A 23,396-nucleotide genomic window follows, 5' to 3' on the forward strand; every position below is an offset into this window, starting at 1 on the left:
GCTTCCTCCTGATTTTCCTTTTGAAGAGCACCTCTGTGGGGCTCTTACTTGTGGCTGGGTGATCAATATGCTGATAGGTTTAGAGGTACATACAGAGTTACTTTTTTCCCAGTTTAATTCTTCACATTGTGCAACGCGTATCCTTTTTCGCTAATAAAATCTCTCCATTTCACAGCTGGTTTATGGCCACCGTGGTGTCATGTTTCCAAGTAATTATCTGATGTACTGAAATAAACAGCAGGCCACAGTCAGACAGGGCTGTGAGAACAATGTGACTGAAGATGTTCTGTAGAGCTTTATTGTGGTGCTTGACTACAGGTTACATTTTTATAATATTGGCAATAATCGTATGTCTATTAATATAGAATTTCCTGCAGGTAGGAAGCCCAGGATCAGTGCTTCCCTCAGCTCATCGAGTGCTCTCTGTGGTGTACTTACATGATATGATTTGATTTGACGACATTTCTCTAAAGCCATTACTGGCCAATATATCAACATAAAAAATGTTCATGTTTGTTTGCCCCACAGCACTTACTGTCCAGTCACCATAAACTATATGCAAAATGGACATCTCTACTGGTAATTGACATTTGTGCTTCCTTCATTTTGGAGGAAGATTAGTGAGACACACCGATGGGTAAATCTGGAATTTTTAGCATAGCAGGAGATCCTTAAAAAGACAAGGGTCACAGTATTAGTCCATGAGGCCAGCCTTCATGGTAACAGAGGAACAATAATGACTTGAGCCTGAGCTCTTTGGTTGTAGACTTACTTTATTACATGCACCTTCAGAGCTGGTCAGAGCATTCACAATTATAAAGACACAGCAAAAGCTTTCAGCAGCCTCAAACAGTTAACAATCATTTATAAAGGCACGAACAGCAAGTTGAAAGATACTGCACCATACACCTGACTCGGTACATAAAAAATACTTATTTCAATTACAGCTGCACTAAATACTGCAATTACAGGACAAAAATATTACTATATGACATCTACATTGTATTTCTCAGTTCAGAGAGGGAAATACTGCACTACTGCCTCCAATGTGGCAATTGAATCATCAAACACCATAACATAAACACCTGTGCTCATGCAGACGGACGTATGCAACTCAGCCTGAGTGGAAAAAGGAATACCTGAGTAAAGCAACACTGCAACGAGGGGGAAAAAATAGAAAATTAATACTGAAACATGCTCAAATGGACTGAAAAGGAAGAATAAAAAAGGCAGAAAGAAGGGTATCGACTGTGTATATTTTTTAAATGAACCAATTGTTACTGCAATGAACAGGTTTTACATTTTCAGCTGATTTAAACCTTGTTTAGGCACTTGAGGTAAAGAAGCTTTGACAGTGATAATTAGCAGGGGCCATTCATCTTTGATTTCAGGAGCAGGACTTTTGGTCGCTGTACATATTATTGGGGAGTAGGCAGCACCAGCTGATTGCAAATCCAAGGTCCAACATAAGTGATAATTAAATTCATCATTACAAGTGGGTTTAACTGTTTTTGATTTTGCTTTATAATGTGCAAATAAATATTTTCCAATAAAAAAATATTTAAGTCGACTAAATCCTGAAAACTCATTTAGGATTGCATCGTGCACACATAACACGCCTCGCTCTCCCATCATATACCAAACACATACTCCCAAATTGGCAGCCCATTTAAGATGCAGAACTTACCATCTAACCCTGCATTGATGTCTACTGGTTTCAACTCTACAACACCCCAGCATCCACCTGTAGTCCACAGTGGGATCTCTCCAGACTTTGTATTATAGTTTTGGGAGTGATTTCATATTAAAACAGTGTTTTCAAATGTGAGTTGTTCTTTGAAATAAAAATCTGTATTCAAATAACATAACTTATAAAGTAAAGCTCTTTCTGGGGAAAGAAAAGTATTGAATTTAATTGTGCATATAGATAGATATGTTTATATGTGATTATGATGTCAGCGGGATGTGCAACTAATTCCTAGTAATTTGGCTGTTTCTATCTGTCTGTCTCTCTTTTTATGGTCCGAGTTTTTCAGTTTGCAACTGTGCAAGACCCAATAATGAAAATTAAGAGCTATAACACTGAGATAAAGATGACGGCTATGTTTAAAGACAGGTGTGCTCCAGCCAGTATCACAGAATAACTTTTAGCTTCCTTTATTGCCTGTTATACTATACTACTAGCAATTACTATTGTATTTCCTACATCTTTATGTAGTGCATAAAAACACAACATGGACAAAATAACTGGGCCAACTATACATTACGGCTGATTTAGACTTTTGCAGTGAATCCTTGTAGAGCCCGGCGTCCACATTCGTGGTTGTATGCACATGGCTCCATTGATTCATTCAAACACTACAGCAAAAAGGTCGCCAGAAACTCAGGGGAGGAATCTCCTGAACGGACCAATTACAACAGGGGAGGGCTACATCAACGGGGCGTGTACATTACATTTCCAGGGAGCAGCATGTCAGGTTATGGCAAAGGTTACAGCGTAGGTTTACAGAACAGATCACAGTTATGATGCATGTATTAATGCAGAAATACAAATCCCCACCTACAGGAGCTCCTTGGTCATTGAATCCATGCCTTGAAGCTCTCAGCACACAGGGTTTGTGCTGATGCCAGTGGAGGTTTGGAACTCTACAGGTATTAAGTCAGCACCGTGTTTGCCACTTTATGCACTATGCACTTCAGTACTCAGCCACCCCACTCTGCATCTTTACATGGTCTGCCACTTTGTGTGAGCTGCTGTGGCTCTTAATCACGTCCACTTTGCAATAATACCACTTACAGCTGATTCGGAATCAGCAAGAAGGGAAGAAATTTCACACACTGACTTATTGCAGATATGACATCCTGTTACAGTACCATGCTTGAATTCAGTGGGTTCTTCAGAATGAGCCATTTTAAAAGGCACCTGAATTCAAAGTTTAAGAGGCATGGCCCAATGCTTTTGTCTATATAATCCTTTTGATATATTTTAAGTCAAGTGTGGTCCTTAGTGCTAAAAGCCTAATCATTTCTGTAGGTTTCGTGCTATTTTTTGAGAAGCTTCATTTAGAAAAACCTCTTAAAGCATAATCACTTTTTTATTCTAACAGATTAATAACAATGCTTATGTCAGCTTACAGCAGTTAAACCTGGTAAATTACAGGGAATTAATATTAAAAAACAAATCTCTGTGTGAATTAGAGTTAAATTAGTGTAAATTTCCTTATTACTTAGCAAACCTTCAGCTTATGAGGATAATTCTGAACCTGCAAACCGCTGGTGCATCCAGCTCCACATCTGTGTTTTTCTTTTTAAGTAAAAATAAAATAAATAATAAATCTTATACTTATACTAATAATAAAACAGTTATAATCAGGTACGGGAAAATAAAAACTGTATGAAATATAGACAGTAAATTACATGCTAGAGAGATACACACATTTCCCCACATATACCACTTTTTTTTTTTCAAACAAATTGTTAACCTATGTCATATTTTCTCTAGCTTTTTGCATATTTTTCTTTCTCTGCTACAATTAAACTGCAAAAATGGCAAATAGTACTAACACTGTAATGGCACTGAGCGTTAGAAAAGAGTGCCAGTACTGAGAGCAAGTAACCAGATTATTATTTTCAACATTTGTTTCCCCTCAGCACAATCCAAACAATTCAGAAAATGTTGTACTGTTGTAAAAATGGCGTGTACTAATTAGTGGAACAGTTGATCTTACCATAGTTTTGCAGCATTCTCCTTGTTACATCAATGTGATGACAGTAATAGCTTTTCTCAGATGATGATGGTTGATGGCATGCTACAAATTTAACACTGGCATTCTTCTCTTTCAAACACAAATCAGTGGCATAACTCGGTTAGCTCCATTGCTAATAGTGATCCAGATACAGCATATGGCACCAGCGAGGTAACAGCTTGCACACACTGTAGTTTCTCTGAAGAGCCTGTGATATGTTTGGAGGAACAGCACACAAACAGAAGAAAACACACATTGTTCACGACTGCAACGCAAAATCAGACTCCAGAGGACAAACTGCTGATCAGAGAATAGCATGGCCTCAGTTAGCATAGTATCGTTAGGGTTTGAGTACTTGCAGTCTTGGACTGACAGGCCTCAGACGCTGTTAGGGTTGTAACAGAGCATGTTCAGTTGCAGGTTTTCATCCCAGTGTCTGAGGATGATGAAGAGCTGATTGGCAGCAGCCTTCACTGATGCTAAATCTCGGCCCTCTGGGATGTCCTGCTCACTCAGCCACATGCTGGCCTTGGCGGCTACCAGTTCCCATTCTATAAAATAGTTGGCAGAGCTATGCTCCAGCCAGGCAAGGGCCACCGCTGTAGCCCACACCATGCTTTCTACAGGCGATGGTGTTTCTAAGCCCCCTGACCCAGCGCTCTGTGCACTATCCACCCGGGAGAGTGTGGAGAGCGGGGGATTGGCAGCGGCAGATGGGCTGGCTAACGAGGAGGGACCAGCATCCGTCCAGGTGCTCCTGGACAGATGAGACAGGCCGTGAATGCCTGTGGTGTGATCTGCAGGCTGCTGATATGTTTCTTGCTCAAACGGCGATCTGCATCCGTCATCAGCGCTCTCAGCGCGGCGGCTGCTGGAGTGAGACAAGTGGCCCAGGCTGGTGCGGTGACTGGTGAAGGGGGACGTCCACTTTAGCTTGTCCATGGGCACATTAATGGCATCACACAGAGCTGCGTCCAGGGGAAATGCACCACAAGCCAACTGCAACAACACCTGTACAGAAGAAGAAGTTATTAGAAACTTATTTAATTTGTTTAGTTACTGCAGTCTTTAATCATTCAGCAGTGAAGCAGAGGGCAGCATGTGTTTGGAGAGCATCTAAAATCAGTTTCAGTTGGCAGACTGTGTGTTTGTCTTTATGCGTATCAATAGAAAATAAGGACCAAGGGAGCAAGTCCACAGCTGATTCAAATTCATGCTGTTCTTCTGCAATGTGGGTTTTTTCTGCTCCAATCAACAGCTTGTTGTGAGGCGCTCTGACCAAGGATTCCTCGCTGTTACAAGAAGAGGAAATCATTTCATGGTCAGCTATTCTACATATCTTTTATTCTACAGCTATTCATTTCTGACACATATTTTATTCCACTGAATCTGGGAAGTGCCAAACAATATACGGACAATGTGCCATGTGCTGAACAATTAGAGCTCCCTTTAAGGTCTTGGTTAGTGGAAGCGTATTATAAACACCCTATTAATCCATCAATCATACCCATTTCTTTTGCAACACAGAAAGAAATTTCATTTAAGTCTCTTTTATTCTGAGTGAATATAATGTCTCACTACAGACACGCTACATTTAAATCTACAATACAGCATGCTTACGTGCTGTGCACCTTACGCCTCAGGGCTCTTCAGAGCAGCCTAAACGAGCGAACTCATTGTTCGCTCTGTCTAAACAGCCTCTGACAGATTCACAGCTCTCTGTCAGCTCGAGTTAGTGTACGTTAAAAAAACATTCACATGTAAAGATTTGCAGCCCACCAGAGGAATGTAGTCTTTGTTCTCGTTGTCGCTCTCTCCAATTGAATCACCAGACTTGCTGTGAGATCGACACATGAATCCTTTGGCAGCTCGAGTTAGCAGACGAGTCCTGCTGAGGGCCAGCCTTAAAGAGGAGAGGGGGGTGCAGAAGTAAATTACAGTGTAAAGTATGTGAAGCACAAACCACCATTAGGTGTAATCCACTGATTGTGAGGGAAAAGAATGGCAACAACTTCTTTCTTTTCTTTTGTGCAAAAGTTTACACGTTTTATAACCCAATAAAAAATGGAAAAATTTTTTTTTTTACAGGTAATGAGGGATTTTTTAGCCTCTGGGCATCTCCATTTCTAGGGATGGAAAATGTCTTCGTCTATGCAGAAATATCTCCAACGACTGTTTATTGGATTGATATGAAACTGCACAGACCACATACATTTTAAGGGGAACTAGCCTCAAGGTATAAAAAGTCAAATCAGTGAAGAATTGCCTTATACCGGCATTCCTTTATATGACCATTAGTCATAGTAGTACAACTGTATAGAAATCTATGAGAAAATAACAACTCTGCTCACTTTTTATGAGCTCTGTAAACACTGTCCTCATGAGTTTATGGTCTCAATCACTAGTTTAAAGTCTTAGTGAAAGTGTTTCTGTAATTTCTAATTTCCTCTCTTTACTCCATCACTGTGGATTTGAAATCAAACGCTGCACGCTCTCACCTTTGGGTTTTACAAATGTTTTGTAAACAACTATTTACAAATTACATTTTTTGATGCATAAAGGCTCAAAAATAATTAGGCAAACTAACATTATTTAAGGTTTTAAAACTTGGAAAAAATAGCACAGCAATATACCTTCCAATTTAGCCTAATGCTGCATAAGTGATCAGACAGCGCTTCACAGTGCAAGTGGAAAGTGACCCAAAACCTACTGCAAAAGCAATCAAGGAGCATCTCTAAGCAGAGAAATTGTATATCCACCTGTTTGCACTCAAAGAGACCACCTCTTATTAAACTATTAGTTATTAAATACAAAACCAAAGGCAAAGAGACCCGTTTTCATGGTCTTAGACTTTATGCAGTCTACTGATTGCAAATTATTTTCATTCAAGTATTACAAACAATCCTTATATTTAACCTCCTAAGACCCGAACTCTTCCACGGCATGCATTTTTAATTTCTCTTTGATATTTTGGCATATTGGGGCCCGATGAATGTAAAAACAAAGAATTACAAGATTTTTTTTTACCTTATTTTTGTTTTTAAGAAAAATGAGAGCCGCATATGAGGATATTCATTCATTCATTCATTCATTAAATTTCCACTGTGGGTACCCATGTGAGGTCAAAAAAGAGACACAAAAAAGCAGGGCATGCCTTAGGGCACGGCTACCTTATGATTTCAGAGTTATTTCATTTGAGAATGCAGTATATCATGTTCACCCATCAGCTTCAACATTTGATCTAACTACAGTAATATGGGTGAGACCAACATGCTCAGCTTAGATTCTGTGAGTGATGTAGCAGTGGCTTTATCTGACTTACATACATAATCTCAAATTATTTTCTTTGCAAAATGTCTCAACATTTACATGATTTTGTCTCTTATCAGTGCTCAAATGCTTTTGTACTGTTTTTCTTCACTAGCAATGAATGATGTTAACCTGCAAGCGACTGCAGACAAAAATTTGCCCGTATGGCTAAATCTGTTATATTTAGATGTTGAACTTGACTGCTCGTTTGATCTCCATTAAGTATGGTTGTATCTAAGTAACTTTCTCTTTTAACCTGTTATTTAACACCAAAATCAGGTCACAATTTGAGTTGATTCAGAGAATACTTTCTACACATCAGTCAGCACATATGTTCTACCTGCAAGAGTGGTATACCCTCCCAGAAGTAACACCTTCAGCAAACCTCCAAATCTTTCCTCCTCCAGCCAAACACATTTTTTTAAAAACCTTTTCTAACTAACATGATTGGCCGCTTGTGATGAGGTGAGCAAAAGTCAGACTTCACTCAACTATTTCAATCAGTTAGTTTTCATCCAGTGCTATGGAGATTTTCCATTAGAGACTAGCTGAAAGAATTGTATATTTTTAACAGTTATGCCATCTGGCCTCTTTCTTTCATTCATTTAAACAGTGTTTCACTCTGCGCAGGCATCAGCACATTGTATAACCTAGGTGTCTTAGCCCTAAACACATCCTGGCAGAGCTGCAAGCATGGCTGTGGACTCTTTGTGTTGAGGAGAAGAAATTGTAACTCACCAGTTCAGGGTCACAGCTAATGATACCCTGCATTCAACTGATACATTAACCTCAGTACATCTTACGCTAAAAGCCAAAATCAGCTGACAGCAATGGATAAAGATGATGTTAGGAATATTTTCTGCCCTGTGAAGCAGTCGAATTGTAATACCCATTTAGTTCCTAATGTAGTGGTAGCACAGCCTCAGCACATTAATTCAGCCAGCAAGCCTCCAGTCACCCACCTGGCAGAAAAAAGGCTTTCCACCGATTTCTGTGATTGGTCGGAGGTCACAGAGGGACTCCTCTGGGAGACTTGGAGACAGCAAGACACAAAGAGAGGCAGAGTTAGCCAAGTGAAAAGAGAGAAGTGAGGGAGTGCATTTTTTTTCACCTTATTTAGTTTTCCCTCCTAAGTGTGAAATAATAAAGGGCTGAAAAACACCCACTGATAATTAAGTGACAGCAGAAGACATAGCTGCCTCTCCTCTCCAGGTGAAACTCTTCTTGTTTGTTTCTTTATTTTTTTTCCAAAAGAGATCCAGGCAGCATTTGTCAATACAAGCCACCAAACTCTGTCGACTTCTGTCGTCACTTACAAGCACAGGGACTAAAAATGTCAATAATCTCATGTTTCTCATTTGGACCAGTGCGGCCGCGCCGCAGAGAAAATGACAACAGAGTGCCAGACAGTGCATGTCAAAGGTCTTCGTGGAGGGAAAATTGAAGGGGCACAGCAAACTCACTGACCGTTTGATGTGTAACACTTACCCTCCGCAAAGCTACACTTCTCCCAGCCGGCAGAGGAGGGGGTGCTGCACGGAGAGACGCCGTCTTCTCCATCTGAGACGATGATGAAAAAGATTTTAACTGTCAGCTGTGCTCAGTTTTATTTCTTATCATTCCAAACCTAAGAGGGCATTCTTTTGTGGAAAAAGGGAGGTATCTGTCTAATAATGCAGATGCAACTCATCTGTATCTGTGCACGTTCTTTTTTTAACCGGCAGTGCCAAGCAGATGCTCGAGTGGCGTGCTCGTCTTAGCTCCCGCTGTTGCTATGCCACCACTGAAAAATCAGTTTAAAATGTTGTGACCCTTTGCTGAAGCTGGATTATTTTTAATGTAAAGTAGCACTCGGCTTTTCGAGCTCAACATCTCACAGCTCCCAGAGCTGGTGAAGCAAGATCGAAACCTTTCCCTTGTTGAATAAACCAAGATTTCAGTTAATAAATATGATTCTTATTCTTTCCTCAATGAATAATGCTCCTGTAACTGCTTCCTTTGATCATATACTCCATGCTTGCATCAGAATAAAAGACCTCTTCGTGTCTCATTTCTTTCTACTTTATTTCTTGCTGGCTATTGATCCAGAAATGAAAGCACCTTCCCTAGGACTGAAATGTGAGCCAAGAATAAAAAATGCAGCCTACTGTTGTGCAGCAGGACATCTTCGACTTCCTCCGACATGCCGCCAGACTGAGAGCGGCCAAGCCCGATGGAGTAACCTTTGTTCTTCCTGCTCCCCGAGCGAGAGCTGGAGTGTGAGTTCCTCTTCAGACCATCACCTGAAAACAAATTTTTGATCGTGAGACATTTTTTAAGCCTGCTGTGGGCATCTGATGTGTAATTCAGTCAGAAAGAAATCTGCACTTTATTATAAACATGGGATAATTTAAGCTGCATAGACACATTGTAACCTTTAAGTAACCAGAAGAGCGATTTAAACTCTAGACATGAAATTTAATCATGAAAATGTTCTCTACCATTATTTTTTTTAAACCTGCTTCACAGATTTTGGGGTTTTTTTTGGACATGCTGGTAATGTGGTGTGGCAATAAGATGTTTTTCAACATTATAGGCTTTGATTTTACTGTAATTTTCAACTTTGAATTATTACATTGCGATGTCTTGCAGTCAGTCATGGCTAACAAAATCCATTGTTGCAGAAGTCTTGGGGGTTTCTATCCTGTATTTATAGAGTATAAATGATCCCTCTCTGCATAAACATGAATGAAAATGGTAAATTACAAATTACATTAGTGCATTTTACAGGAAAAGGAAAGGAACCAGTATCAGTATAATAGATGCATGCAGATATTTTAAGAAAAAAAGTATATATAATTAGGTAAGAAGTTTAAAATAATATGGTGTACATTGCCCCACTCACTCATGGTGGTTTTGTTTAATAAGAGAAAATTTACCATGTTCAACTGGAAGAAGTAGTGATTGTTTTTATTATTTAAATTATTTTAGTAGATTGCTGCCCACAAAATCTTTTGCCACAAATTTACTCACTCCCTGTTCCGTCACTCTGGTTGTGCAAGCAGCCCCTTTTACATGCCATCCTATGTTTACTAAAGATATCTGTTACTCCCATTGGTAGATGCATGACTGCTTGAGGCTACCTGGTTATTCTGTATCCACCCACTTTAAATCACAAGTTTGCCTTGTTTGTTTGTCTGTTTCTGCTACATGCCACCTACTTTAATTTATATTTCATGATCTCAATTTGCCAAATCGCTTCTGGGCTCTTGGGAGCCTATCATGCTGAATTCCAGCTCTGGACTCTCCTGGAGCAGCTTTGCATAATTCACACTTCAAGGTAATCCCAGTTAACCCAATAGTGAGCTTTAGTGCAGCTCTCCAGGTCACAGACTGTCTGAAACATGTCGTGTTAGCACGTCTTCCTTTAAAAGGCAAAGATTCCTTTAAGACAGGTTTCTTCTGAATGACTGCTTTTCACAAGCGAAAGGTTCAAACAAGGGGCAACCACAGGAGCTGAAAAAAAATGAAGCCACCATAGACGTGCTAAAAACTAAAGTACCTCAAGTGTCACTTAAAGCTGGCTCCAAGACTTACATGTTAAACTGTTTACAGCCCTAAAAAGCATATTTACAGCTTGGTACACAAAATGTTTTTGGTCTCTGTGGATTGTACAGGCATCTGGCTCCAAAAGAAATATGATAGCAGCCAAAATACTAATGCTTAATCCTCAAAATGTGGATACTGAAACCAGTGTGTGATGTTAATGCGGCTATGTCAATGAGCTGTGCCTGAAATGCCCATATCAAGGCTAGATACTCTTTCGGACTGATGTTTTAGAAAAAATGACTATAAATGCCATAGGAAGTTTCCTTTTTTTCATCTCATGCTTCATATTTGACAGCGAGACGTTAGAATGACATTGATATTTTCTTCTAAATGCTCTGCAAAAGAAAAGAAAAGGCATTTCTAAAAATATCACACTTTAGATTGCTGTGTCAGGCACAGCAGCAGTCTTATAAAAAATAAGCAGCTGATTGAACATTTTTTAAGGGAACCTCGTCACACCTAATTTGTCTTACTTACCAGGGTTTAAGTATTCAATACATGTCTGCAAATACTCATTTGTGTCCAGGTCAATCGGAACAAACGCTGTGTATTTGCTCAGTATATTGCAGGCTTTGCTGGTGTGAATACCGTATAACTGGTACTTCCTGCCAGACCCTGTGAAACACAATGAGCATTATATATAATATTATATAACATCAAATAAAATCATTCCAAACATTAGTCAGTTATAAATGACATATACTTATTTACTTTCTGGTTAGGAAGTAAATGAGAAAATTTACACTGCTTTAGAAAGAGGAAGAAACAGCTCACTTGGCTCCATGTAAAGGGAAAAAATTCCCATAACAGGATCTCTAAAGGACCTCATACCACCTAACACTGTATCTAATGGATAGACACGACCGTGATGTTAGTCCTCTCTAAAAGCTTTTGGTGAGAAAGTGAGAAAGCCAAAATGTCAAACTATTCGTGAAAAGTTTTATATCTAAAATGCCAAAACCAGACGACAGACAGCCAAATATCAAATCTGAATTAGCAGGAGGCCTACTGCTGCAAAGTCTTTTAATCTTAAAATGTACCCCCGTCTCCTTCCAAACACTGGAATCCCCATAGAGCTCACCATGTTCAATCTCACACTCCTTATCGGCCATGTGCTCAAAGTCGTTGATGATGGAGCGGCCGGCCAGGTGGTGGAAGGTCTCGTTCCACAGCTCCTCGTGAACCTTTTCCTCGCGTTCACGGCCATTCAGAAAGGGCTCGATATCAAACACAACCTCCCACTTCATTGGTTTTCCGCACAGCAGTCCAGACACCACAGCCTTGCAGTCACCCAGATGTGCAGCGTGGGTATCCTGTGGGGTTTCTGCTTGGCACAACTGGTGTCCATAACCATCTGAAACATCACAGGAGCAAGATTTGATGTGGATTTATCAATCCCGCCGTGCGAGGACCTCTTATTTCTCTTAAGCTTATTACCTGCTGCTGCTCGTGTGGAACTGGATTTGTGCTGAATTAATTTATTTCCTGTTTCCAGAGCTCTTCTGTCTGCTTGATTTTCTACTTTAATAACTGTTTTCTAAAACTCTACCTCTTCTGTTTATCATTCATCTCCTAGATAATTTTGTGCTTTGTCCCCAGACATAGAAAAACATTTCCTGCTCTTCCCGTGAATTGAGTGTCCGAGCTTAGCTTTACGATCATGTTTACCTCATGCCATGCTTGAGCATGCTATTCTCCTGACTCCCTGCTGGCCTGTGTTGACACTGCCCTTAACAATCCAAGCTGCAAACATGTCAAATCTCAGCATCTCAGCTTTTGTAGCACATTTCATTTATGTATATCCCTCTCTCTTTCATGTGCACACACAAGCTTTTTAAATGCACTCTTGCCAACATCAACATTATGGACTTTTGGGATCCAAGCCTATCCAAAAAAGGTCACATTTTGAATTCGGTTGAATTCTACTGACATACTTTTGCAACTACAACTACAGTTTTGATAATGAAAAAGTTAAAACACTCTCATGGCTGATTAGGTATTGCAGCTCAAGCTCAAGTCAATTGTTTGGGTAATAGCAGCTTATGTGCTCCAATTGTGGTCACTAACTGACAAGAACACTGCAGTTTTTTGGAGTGGATGGGCCTATGTTTGGGAAGTAGCCCTCATATGTCTCTTTGGAACTAAAAAGAGGTTATTCATCAGCTTGTGCAGCTGGCTTTACAGCATGATTTGAAAATTGCAAAACAAATCTTAATATTCGGAGTATATTCAGTGTCTGTGAAGGTTCTCAGTCATCCAGGTCATCGTAGTCAAAGGAGCTTGCAAAGAAAAGCGTCTGGACTTCTTTAAGTTACTTGAAGACGTTTCACCTCTCATCCGAGAGGCTTCTTCAGTTCTAAGGTCAAATGGTGGAGAGTCCCAGATATAAACCTAGTGGGAGTGTCCCCCCACAGAGGGACAAAAGGACCCCCTGATGATCCTCTAATCGCCTGAGCCAAGGTGTGGAACTGGGTGTGGGTCCCAATCAGCCAGAGTTTCGGGTGAGTTCATTGTGAAACCTGGCCCCACCTTATCATGCGAATTCCTGAGGTCAGATGGCCCAGGATGTGAGTGGGCCTTAAGGCGTCTGGGAAGGGATCTCAAAACTGGATTATAGATGGCAGAGAGTTGGTGTCGTAAACCACCGCCTCTGTTCAAAGATGGTCGCTCACAGTGGACATAGATGGCTTCTTTCACTCCTCTTTCAAACCATCTGTCCTCTCTGTCCTAAATGTGAACATTGGCATCCTCGAAAGAGTGTCCTTTATCCTTAAGATGCAGATGGACAGCTGAATCTTGTCCTGTGGAGGTCGCTCTTCTGTGTTGTGCCATGCGCTTGTGAAGTGGCTGTTTGGTCTCTCCAATGTAGAGGTCTGGGCATTCCTCGCTGCACTGTACGGCATACACCACATTGTTAAGTCTGTGTTTTGGCGTTTTGTCTTTCGGGTGAACCAGTTTTTGTCTGAGTGTGTTGCTGGGTCTGAAGTACACCGGGATGTCGTGCTTGGAGAAAACCCTCCTGAGTTTCTCTGATACACCGGCTACATAGGGGATGACAATGTTGTTGCGCCTGTCCTTCTTATCCTCCCTCGCTGGTGTCTGATCTTCTTTTCTGTGCCTCTTTGCTGACTTTAAAAATGCCCATTTAGGATAGCCGCACGTTTTGAGTGCTTCCTTTACATGTGTGTGTTCCTTCTTTTTCCCTTCAGGCTTAGAGGGAACATGTTCTGCCCGGTGGTGTAGGGTCCTAATTACTCCAAGTTTGTGTTCCAGAGGGTGATGGGAGTCAAAGAGGAGGTACTGGTCCGTGTGTGTGGGCTTCCGGTAAACTTCGATGTTGAGGTTGCCATTCTCTTCAATGTGCACAGCGCAGTCCAGGAAAGGCAAACAGTCATCCTTCGTGTCTTCCCTGGTGAACTTGATGTTTTTATCCACAGCGTTGATGTGCGCAGTGAAGGATTCCACTTCTTGTGTCTTGATTTTGACCCAGGTGTCGTCTACATATCTGTACCAGTGGCTGGGTACTCTTCCTTTGAAAGAGCCAAGAGCCTTCCTTTCCACTTCCTCCATGTAAAGGTTGGCTACAATAGGTGACACGGGGGAGCCCATAGCACAGCCATGTTTTTGTCTGTAATAGCCTTCGTTGTATTTGAAATATGTAGTGGTGAGGCAGAGGTCTAACAGTGTGCAAATCTGATCGGGTGTGAAGTTGGTCCTGTCCTCCAAGGAGTTGTCTTCTTGTAGTCGTTTTCTGACAGTCTCCACTGCCTCCGTGGTGGGTATGCAAGTGAAGAGAGAGACTACATCAAAGGACACTATGGTTTCATCTGGATCCAGGGTAAGTTTCTGGACCTTGTCAGTGAAGTCGGTGGAGTTCTTGATGTGGTGTGGGGTGTTCCCCACGAGAGGAGCAAGGATGGTAGCAAGGTGTTTTGCAATGTTATAAGTGGCTGAGTTTATGCTACTGACTATGGGTCTGAGTGGGACAGCTTCCTTGTGGATTTTTGGAAGTCCGTAAATGCAGGGTATGGCATCCCCTGGGTAAAGGCGGTGATAAGTAAGGCGGTCAATGATTTTGTCCTTTTCCAAGTCTTGAAGGCAAGCTATAACTTTCTTTTTGTAGCTGCTTGTGGGGTCTCGCTTTAAGGCTTCGTAGGTATTGTTGTCACTGAGGAGAGTAGTGATCTTTGTATGGTAATCTGTAGTGTTTAGGACCACGGTGCATCTTCCCTTATCCGCTGGTAAAACAGTGATGTTGTGGTCTTTGCTCAGGGAAGCGACGGCCTTCTTTTCCTGTATTGTGAGGTTGGACGGAGGGACTTTGGCACTGGAGAGGGTGGCTGAGACTTTCATCCTGATTTGCTCTGCTTCTGTCTGTGATAATTTATTAATCCGAATGGCAGATTCTGTGGCTGTGATGAGGTCCACTATGGGCAACTGTTGTGGAGAAATGGCAAAATTGAGACCTTTGGCTAATACTCTCTTTTCAGGTTCAGTGAGATTCCTGTCTGAAAAGTTCTTAACCCATTTCTCCTGACTGTCTTCAGGTGTGTTTTCTTCTATGGGTTGTGTAGGTTCAGATTCAGAATGAGGAGTGTATGTTTTTGAAAGCAAGGTGTGAAATTTCCTGCGTTGTCTTTCTTTTCCTTTCGAGTGTTGGGCCCGCTGAGCCTTGTCCACAAACTTGTAAACCTCTTCTAAGATTGGAGAGGGTAGAAGTGTTTCCAGTTCCTGCAGAGTCTGGCTGATCTTGATTTGGAGGGCATCTATAGTGAAATGGACCTGTCTTATCCTTTCACTTAAAAGGTGATTTTGCGCTCTCTGTAGAATCAAGTCTGCTCTGTATCCCCTGACAGTAAATCCAAGGCGCAGGCTCTTGGGAACAACTCTGGTTTGTCTGCATCTTAGGTTGAAACGGAGATGGTTCCTATAATCCGCTAGTTTCCTTGATTCCCTTTCATACTCCCACACCAGTTGAAGGGTGTTCCTCCCAAAATGTACGGCAATATGTCTGTGAAGGTTCTCAGTCATCCAGGTCATCGTAGTCAAAGGAGCTTGCAAAGAAAAGCGTCTGGACTTCTTTAAGTTACTTGAAGACGTTTCACCTCTCATCCGAGAGGCTTCTTCAGTTCTAAGGTCAAATGGTGGAGAGTCCCAGATATAACCCTAGTGGGAGTGTCCCCCCACAGAGGGACAAAAGGACCCCCTGATGATCCTCTAATCGCCTGAGCCAAGGTGTGGAACTGGGTGTGGGTCCCAATCAGCCAGAGTTTCGGGTGAGTTCATTGTGAAACCTGGCCCCACCTTATCATGCGAATTCCTGAGGTCAGATGGCCTATGGAGTATATTCAGTGCTCACAGTGACCTCGTATGTGATGAGTTCATTAATCTACTTCTGTCTCATCATAAAAAGTATCTTGTTTTTATACTATGACATACATCTTTTTAAATTGTGTTCACGTTTCTCTTTTTAATGAAACAGCAAAATGAGCTGAATTAAATGTGCCTCTATCAAAGTCGATCGCCCATCCAGCTCTGGTGCCAACCCAGGCTCTTACAGAACATAGGTCTCATGCATTTCAGCATTTGGTGGCTTTATTGGGGAAGCAGTGACACGCTGACCTCTTACATATTTGTTAATTACTTAATTAAGACATTTTATAGATTTGTACTTTGTTTGTTTTGTGTTTTTTATGGCTTAAACTGTTGTTGATGCAGCACTGGAGCTCTGTGCTGGCCCTACATGTGTACCACAGTCCAAGTAAACTATGGACAGGTCCATCATTTTAAGGTGGCACGGGTTTCCTCTGAATATCAACATTTTAAACATGTTTAAAAAAATAAATAAGTTTTTTTTAATATGGTCAACACAGAAACAGACAACCATACATACTCACATTCACATCTACAGCCAATTTACTGATTATCTAACTCCAGCTCTAGATTCAAACCCAGGACCTTCTTGCAGTAGAGCAACAGTGCTAACCACCGTTCTGCCCTTGCCAATTTCTCACTGTAAGTCATATATTTGTACAGATGGAGGTTATGTTCTCCTCTAGCTCTCTAACTCTGTTAATTTACTGCTACAGTGCATTTGTAATTAAGCCCCTCTAAAACGATGCACTCCGCATTCAACCCATTAGCTGCTACACTATAAAAATAAGGCCAACTTCAAAATGTTTAATTTCTTTTAGAGATTTCTATTAATGCAAAACAGTTCTACTTTCCCTCTCACCTGTGTCTCCAATGCTCCCAAGAGATGGGCTGTCTGTGGAAGATCTGGATCCATCTTCCCTGGCAGCATTGCGAGACACAGGCGTCACGTTGCCGCCGCTGGGCGGAGGATTGTCCTGTGGCTCGGGATAATGATGCTCAGAGTCGGCTTCCTGCTGCAGAAAGAGCTCCTGTTGAAGGAGCGGCTTGTGACAGCTGGCAGAACGCCCCCTGGTAGATGTGGTACCCAGACTTGCCAGCTGCGGCTGAAAACAATAGAAGGAGTTTTAATTCGAAAGACCCTGGTCCTATCACAGGTCTAATAAGGTTTGCAACCTCGCCTACTAATTGTAATTCTGGTCATTTCTGTGTGCTCACTCAGGCTCAGGTTTCAGGGGGCTTTCAAGTGAATAATTACATAAGGACTCTGCAAACCATGCGTTGTATTGCAACAGGGCAGCTGACCAATTTTCTAGTTTAGAAAATGTCAGCGTAACAAAGGAAGAATGGCCATCACAGCATTGAGTTTTGATTAGTGTAAAAAGCCTGAGGGTTCCAAATCTTTTATATTAGTCTTTTAATTTGTGCAGAAAATTGAAATTTGCTATATTTACTCAGCTAATCAAGCAATAATATATTGAATCCTCAACTGGATTCACAAGAGAAGATAATTTCTTTACAGTCCAGTGAATTCTGCTTAGTTATACTGACACGTTCCCTGAGTAATAGTCGGACTTAATTGCAATTCATAAATTTTGCCCTTCATTACTGAAGAGAGCGCATTAGCGCGTCCTTGATTATACTTCAGTCCAGACAAGACTCGGTTTAATTGTCAGCAGGGTCTGAATATAAATATCAATTTCTATACAATGACATCATGACAACTCCATCATCATCAAAGTCTCCTGCCTGTACAGCTGATAGTGGTTTATTTTTGTGCTCATGTTTCAGCCGTTAAATCAGTTAAAACGCAAACTAAAGCTGTTACTGTTAAAGCTCACCTGGTAGTCATTCCTCCACTGTGCATCATATTCAGGGCTCATCTGGCCTATCAGCTCCTGGACTTTGGCTCTCCTCAGTGGATTCTTCACCGCCACAGAGCTGGAGTCACTGGGAGTGTAGACCTTCTTCGCTGGGTTGTAGTCTGATATCTGGTTGGTACTATAGGCACGTCTTCTCGGTGATGTCTTATCTAAACCTGATGTTTTGTTCAAAAATGAAAAAAGCCCGCAAAATTACAAAGATAACGAATTCACAACACCGTGAAACACATAATTGTAGGTTCCACCACACTGAAATGGTAATTACTAAATCAAAATGCCAAGTTCACCACATTTGTTTCCAATGGACCTAAACACACTTACATCCCTGGTTGCAAACTCCCTGATTTATAGACAAAGCACTCGCTGTAAAGTAAAAATGAAATACAACTTTAGAAAAAAAAAATAGACAAACAAAGGCTTCAGCTGGCGTCCCAGCGTTTTAAGTTTGAGTTTATTTTGATATTCATCGTCTATTTTCAAGTTCATTCGATTATCTAAGTTTATTTGTTTATTTAGATTCCCCTTGTGTCTTCTACCCCTGTGTTTTAGTCTCCTTTTGCCTTTATGTGTTTCATGCTGCGTGTCTTATGTCGTCAAGGTTATATTGTCTTGTCTGTGTCTCATGTTCCTGTTTTATTTTGAAGGTCTGTGTCCTATGTCAGCGTAGTCAACTTTGCTTCCTTTGTCTCGTTATGTCAGATTAGTGTCAGCTGTTTCCCCATGTGTTCCCACTTCCCCTGATCACCTTCTGTGTATTTAAGTCCTCTGTTTTCAGTGTGTCGCTGTCAGGTTGTCTGTGTTCGCGCCACGTTTTCCATGCCATGTTTTATGTCTAGGTTTTTCTTGTTGTTTATTTAGTTCTCCCAGTTTAGGTTGATGTTAATTTACTTCAGTTTGCCTTGCCCTTTCTTTGTACCTTTTTTACCAGCCTTTGTTAACATTCAAGTTCTGTTCCCTGTTCCTTGGAGTCTGCGTTTTGGGTCCTTTTTTCAATTCATACAGTCTGCCTCCCCCAGACTGTGACAGTCAGAAGCTAATATATTGAGACTCTGAGCACACTGTGTTCTCTCTTCATTACCCACCGTGTGGGTAAGCCAATGGTAAGATAAGGCTCTCCATATGCTATAGTGTTTGTTTTGGTATTTGTAAAATGATTCATCATCTGCTTGATATTAACCTGGCATTCCTTTTACAAACTACTCCCTGCCTTTCTGGCAATGCAGGACAATGCATCATTCTTGCTTAGCCTTACTGCAGAACTCCTACTGCAGGTTTTAGGCCCCATAGTCTGGGAACAACAGCCCTACTTTGAGCTCTTTTAAAACTATCTGATTAGTTCACAAATTTAACAACGTAGGGTATGCTGTACAGTGCAGCGAGGGATGCTCAGACCTCTACATTGGAGAGGCCAAACAGCCACTTCATAAATGCACGGCACAACATAGAAGAGCCACCTCCAAGGGACAAGACTCAGCGGTCCATCTGCATCTAAAGTACAAAGGTCACTCTTTTGAGGATGCGAATGTTCACATTTAGGACAGAGAAAAGAGATGGTTTGAAAGAGGAGTGAAAGAAGCCATCTATGTCCACTGTGAACGACCATTTTTGAACTGAGGCGTTGGCTTACGACACCAACTGTTTGCCATCTATAATCCAGTTTTGAGATCCCTTCCAAGAAACCTCAACGCCCACTAACATCCTGGGCCTTTTGACCTCATCACAATGGGTTCACCTGAAACCTTGGCTGATTGTGAACTACACTCGTTTTCACACCTTGGCTCATGGTTAGGTAGAAGATCAATAGGGGGTCCATGACCCTCTTGTGGACACTCCCATAAGGCTTAAAATCTAGGATTCTCCACCAATTGCACTTAGAACTGAAGAAGCTTCGCAGATGAGAAGTGAAACGTCTTCAAGAAAACTTAAAGAAGTCCAGATACTTTTCTTTCCAAGCTCCTTAGACTACGATGACCTGGATGACTGCGAACCTTCACAGGCACATCTGATTAGCAGACATAGCAATCAATGTGCAAATTTAACAGTGATAGTAGGATAAATCTCATATCTTTAAGAGGGCCCCACCTAAGTCATTTTGTTGCAAGTGACTAATATATATCTGTGACAAACATCTCTTTGGGATTCTTGAGGCCAAATCTTAAAAAATAAAAAATACACCCACATAGCAACTTGCCAAAAATGGCAATATTACCATGCTTGGATTCATGCAGTTGTTCTCAAACTGTGGGGCAGCCATCATAAACAGCCAGGTAAAATCTATAAAGTGAAACTAAGGTGAGTCTGTGCTGATTTGCACTTTTATTTAAGTGAAATGTAATAAAACATGGATCCTTTGTTCATTGCAATCAATAAAAATTGTGGCGTGTGGGATGACCTTTTTTTCAGCTTCCAAAGTGGGACATGCCAGAAAACATTTGAGAACCATTAGATTAGCGTATCAGCACACTCACCTCCTACACTTCGAGGTATAATTAGACTGGCGGGTTTGGGAATAGTTTTGCAGGTTTTAGGTGGTAAAGCAAAGTACTAGACAAATTTTTTTAACCTTATAGAAAGTTAAAGGACACCTACAGCTATTAAAAACCTTCAGGATGACATTAATATCTGCACTAAATTTGGGGGCAATCCATCCAACAGCTGTCAAGGCATTTCAATCAAAACCACAAATATAAACCTCATAGCAGCGCTGGATGAAAAATGTCAAAGGATCATAAAATTCAATATGACTCATCCTGTGGGTTCTGTGAATACCTGCGCAAAATTCCCTGTCAATCATATAACACACGTTTTAGTCCGGCTAACGCACCACTTCAGCAGTTGGGAAGGAAATCATAGTTACACTTAAATTACAGCAATTTGCAAGAATAGGAGCACACAAATTGACATTCTGCAAACCTATAGTTTAGAAAAACAGAAATCCCCTCATTCAGGAGTCAACCACTCATTTCTGCCGTAAGTTCTTACCCATGGGGTCATGGTCTGTGCCGACAGGGCTGCTGTCTATCATGGAGTCCTGGTAGGAATCATGCAGAGTTCCAGAATGGCCCTCCCTGTGTGAACCCAGATTGTCACCAGCTGTCTTCACTGGGTCCTCTTCTTGAGAGTGGTAAAACACTGAGCTGGCTGACTCAACAGAGCGCATCATGCTGTATCGCCTCCTCTTATCCTGTTTCGATTTTGAGTAGGTGACACATGCAAAAAGAGACTTTTTCACAAGGTTTGATTAAAAGCTTCCTTAGAGCTGCTTTTATATTTTTATATATCTCCATCAGGATTTACTTCAATGATTAAATGATTTATCACACTGAACATAGACACAAGAAAAACATGGTGTGATCTGATGTTCCTTTTCTGAAGTGTTTACAAAACAGAATATCAACACGCATGCTGTCATTTGCCACTTTTTAAGAGGTGTCTTACAGATTTGGGGTTGTCGTGATAGCGGGTGGCATCACAAACCACGCTGTAGCCAATCAGACTGTCCCCTGGAAACAGAAAAGTGTTGCCCACAGGGGAGAGCAGCACTTCTTTGGTTTCAGGAAAGAGCCATTCGATGGAAATGTCGCTGAGTACAGGAGACATGGTTTTCTTCAGGGACTTTATCATCTGTGGAGTGAAAACAAGCCAACTAAAAAAGACTTTCCACTATAAAAGCCAGCTTCTGTCTGACCAAAACATAAAGTGAATTGTGTCTCTGAGATATGATTTCCTAATTGGTATCAGTGGCGGACACTCGGTGCTTTGAAACCTCTGTATAATGGCTCTCCAGCGGCCCTCGGAATAGCTGGCTGTTGTTAGGAAAGCAACACAAAGCTGGAAATTAGTACCTTGGGTTGAAGCCTTTCTCCATCAGCGAGAAACTCCGCTGTTCCTTTGGAAACTGTCGCCAGCCCCTGCACCAGCCTCCTGCAAGCATTCTGTCCTATGCCGAACGTAAAACATCTGCACAAAGACATTAAACGCTGCAGCTCCATGGATAGCTCACGAAACACACGAGCATGACAACAAGCGTCTTCCCAAAATGCGAGCACAACACAAAGACAACTAACGAGACGCTGCAAAGACATTTATGAACTAGAAGTAATAGAATTCTTCAGTAGCTTTATGTAAAAGCCTACAATGTCTTCTGGTGAAACTGAAGTCGAAATAGTTCTCCAGGCAGATTGGCTGATAACAAACGATTTTACAATTCATATTTCATTTACCACAGAGGGATGAGCTGCCTAATTTCATTGCACCAGCTTGCATTTTTAATTAAATCAGAGAGTGCAGACTGAAAAAAGAAATTTCTCCCTCGACACAGTTAAAAATCCATCGTGGATTCACAAAAATGTAGATCGATCGTTGTTTGTGCCTGTTTCTGACTGCGGCTCTTATTTGCAAGCATAGAGCGATTACGGCCCAGGAAGTGCTGATGGTTTGGCCAAGCTCCGTGTGCCTAATGCAATCGTCTGGGGGGAGGCATCCATTAAAAGGGAGTAGACGAAAGCCAATTATGTCCAGAGTGACTCAGGACAGGATTTTTTCAGTGTGAGACTTAGATGCAGGTGGCAAAATAAAATGATTTCCCAGCATACTGCAGGTCTATTGTTCCACTGGTGCTCCCTCTCACTCGGCAGCTCAACCCGGTGTTCGCATGCTTCCTTTCTTTCTTTATTAATTCCTTATTCACACTGACTTGTTGTTGGTTTTTAATCAGAATTCGAAGCTGAAATGAAATGACACAGGCTGCATGTTGCCAGATCTCATTTTGAAAGGATTACAGCTGCAGAATCAGGTCCTACATTTAACCCTGAGATGTGATTTTATAGTATAGGCAAGCTCCACATTTGCTATCTGCATAAGAAGCAAGGATTTATTACAACAGCATAGTGTCTTTAGCATCAAATGGGTTTCTTGTATATGTCTGGAAACCAGAACAGGTTTTACAGTGATAATGCTATAATAATGCTATTCGTTATTCTGTCTAACATTCAGCGTGTGTTAACATTAATACTTGCCTGATGTAGCGTGCATGGCTGCGGACCAGATCAATAATTTTGCCCGTGTTACTGACAGCACCGTCTGTGAGCAGGAAGAGCAGGCGGGGGTGTCCACTGATCAAAGGCTGCCTCAGGATCCATGTGAGCGGTGCCAGGATGTTCGTGCCCCCCATGTCAGCTCTTATCTTTCTAACATACTCGCAAGCAATGGCCAGGGCATCCTGGATCATGAAAATAAGATGTTAATTCAAGACATAATGCTGCTGTACTCACACAACACACAAAATGCAAAGATCTATATTTATTGAAGTCAGAAAAAACTGTTTGTACTGCTCACAAGGATGGAGGTGTTAAAATAAGAAGACAGGGTTGTATTATTTCTGAGATTTGAGCAGTTATTAATCAGCACTGAAGCTAAAATGAGCTGGCTGTTTCATAAAGATTGCTCAAAGTGAATCATAAAAGCCTTCAAAATAAAAGGTAAACTACAGTTTAAG

The 23,396-nt window shown here is 41.3% G+C and overlaps 1 protein-coding gene across 1 annotated transcript in view; it reads right to left on the minus strand.

Moving 5' to 3' along the window:
- Nucleotides 1-764: 764 nt before the first annotated feature.
- vwa5b1 (von Willebrand factor A domain containing 5B1) overlaps nucleotides 765-23,396 on the minus strand; it is a 36,733-nt gene continuing 14,101 nt past the window's right edge. Inside the window, exons 10-22 of the mRNA XM_087834096.1 lie at nucleotides 22,918-23,120; nucleotides 21,745-21,859; nucleotides 21,338-21,523; nucleotides 20,882-21,083; nucleotides 17,858-18,054; nucleotides 16,879-17,122; nucleotides 11,725-11,997; nucleotides 11,121-11,258; nucleotides 9,203-9,337; nucleotides 8,544-8,615; nucleotides 8,018-8,087; nucleotides 5,526-5,649; nucleotides 765-4,757 (exon numbers count right to left, since the gene is read on the minus strand). Coding sequence (XP_087690222.1) covers nucleotides 4,125-4,757; nucleotides 5,526-5,649; nucleotides 8,018-8,087; nucleotides 8,544-8,615; nucleotides 9,203-9,337; nucleotides 11,121-11,258; nucleotides 11,725-11,997; nucleotides 16,879-17,122; nucleotides 17,858-18,054; nucleotides 20,882-21,083; nucleotides 21,338-21,523; nucleotides 21,745-21,859; nucleotides 22,918-23,120 — 2,592 coding nt within the window. The 3' untranslated portion in view covers nucleotides 765-4,124. The remainder of the gene's footprint in view (nucleotides 4,758-5,525; nucleotides 5,650-8,017; nucleotides 8,088-8,543; nucleotides 8,616-9,202; nucleotides 9,338-11,120; nucleotides 11,259-11,724; nucleotides 11,998-16,878; nucleotides 17,123-17,857; nucleotides 18,055-20,881; nucleotides 21,084-21,337; nucleotides 21,524-21,744; nucleotides 21,860-22,917; nucleotides 23,121-23,396) is intronic.

Source organism: Neolamprologus brichardi, chromosome 20, assembly GCF_056152115.1.
Source record: "Neolamprologus brichardi isolate AB-2024 chromosome 20, ASM5615211v1, whole genome shotgun sequence".
Lineage (NCBI taxonomy): Eukaryota > Metazoa > Chordata > Actinopteri > Cichliformes > Cichlidae > Neolamprologus > Neolamprologus brichardi.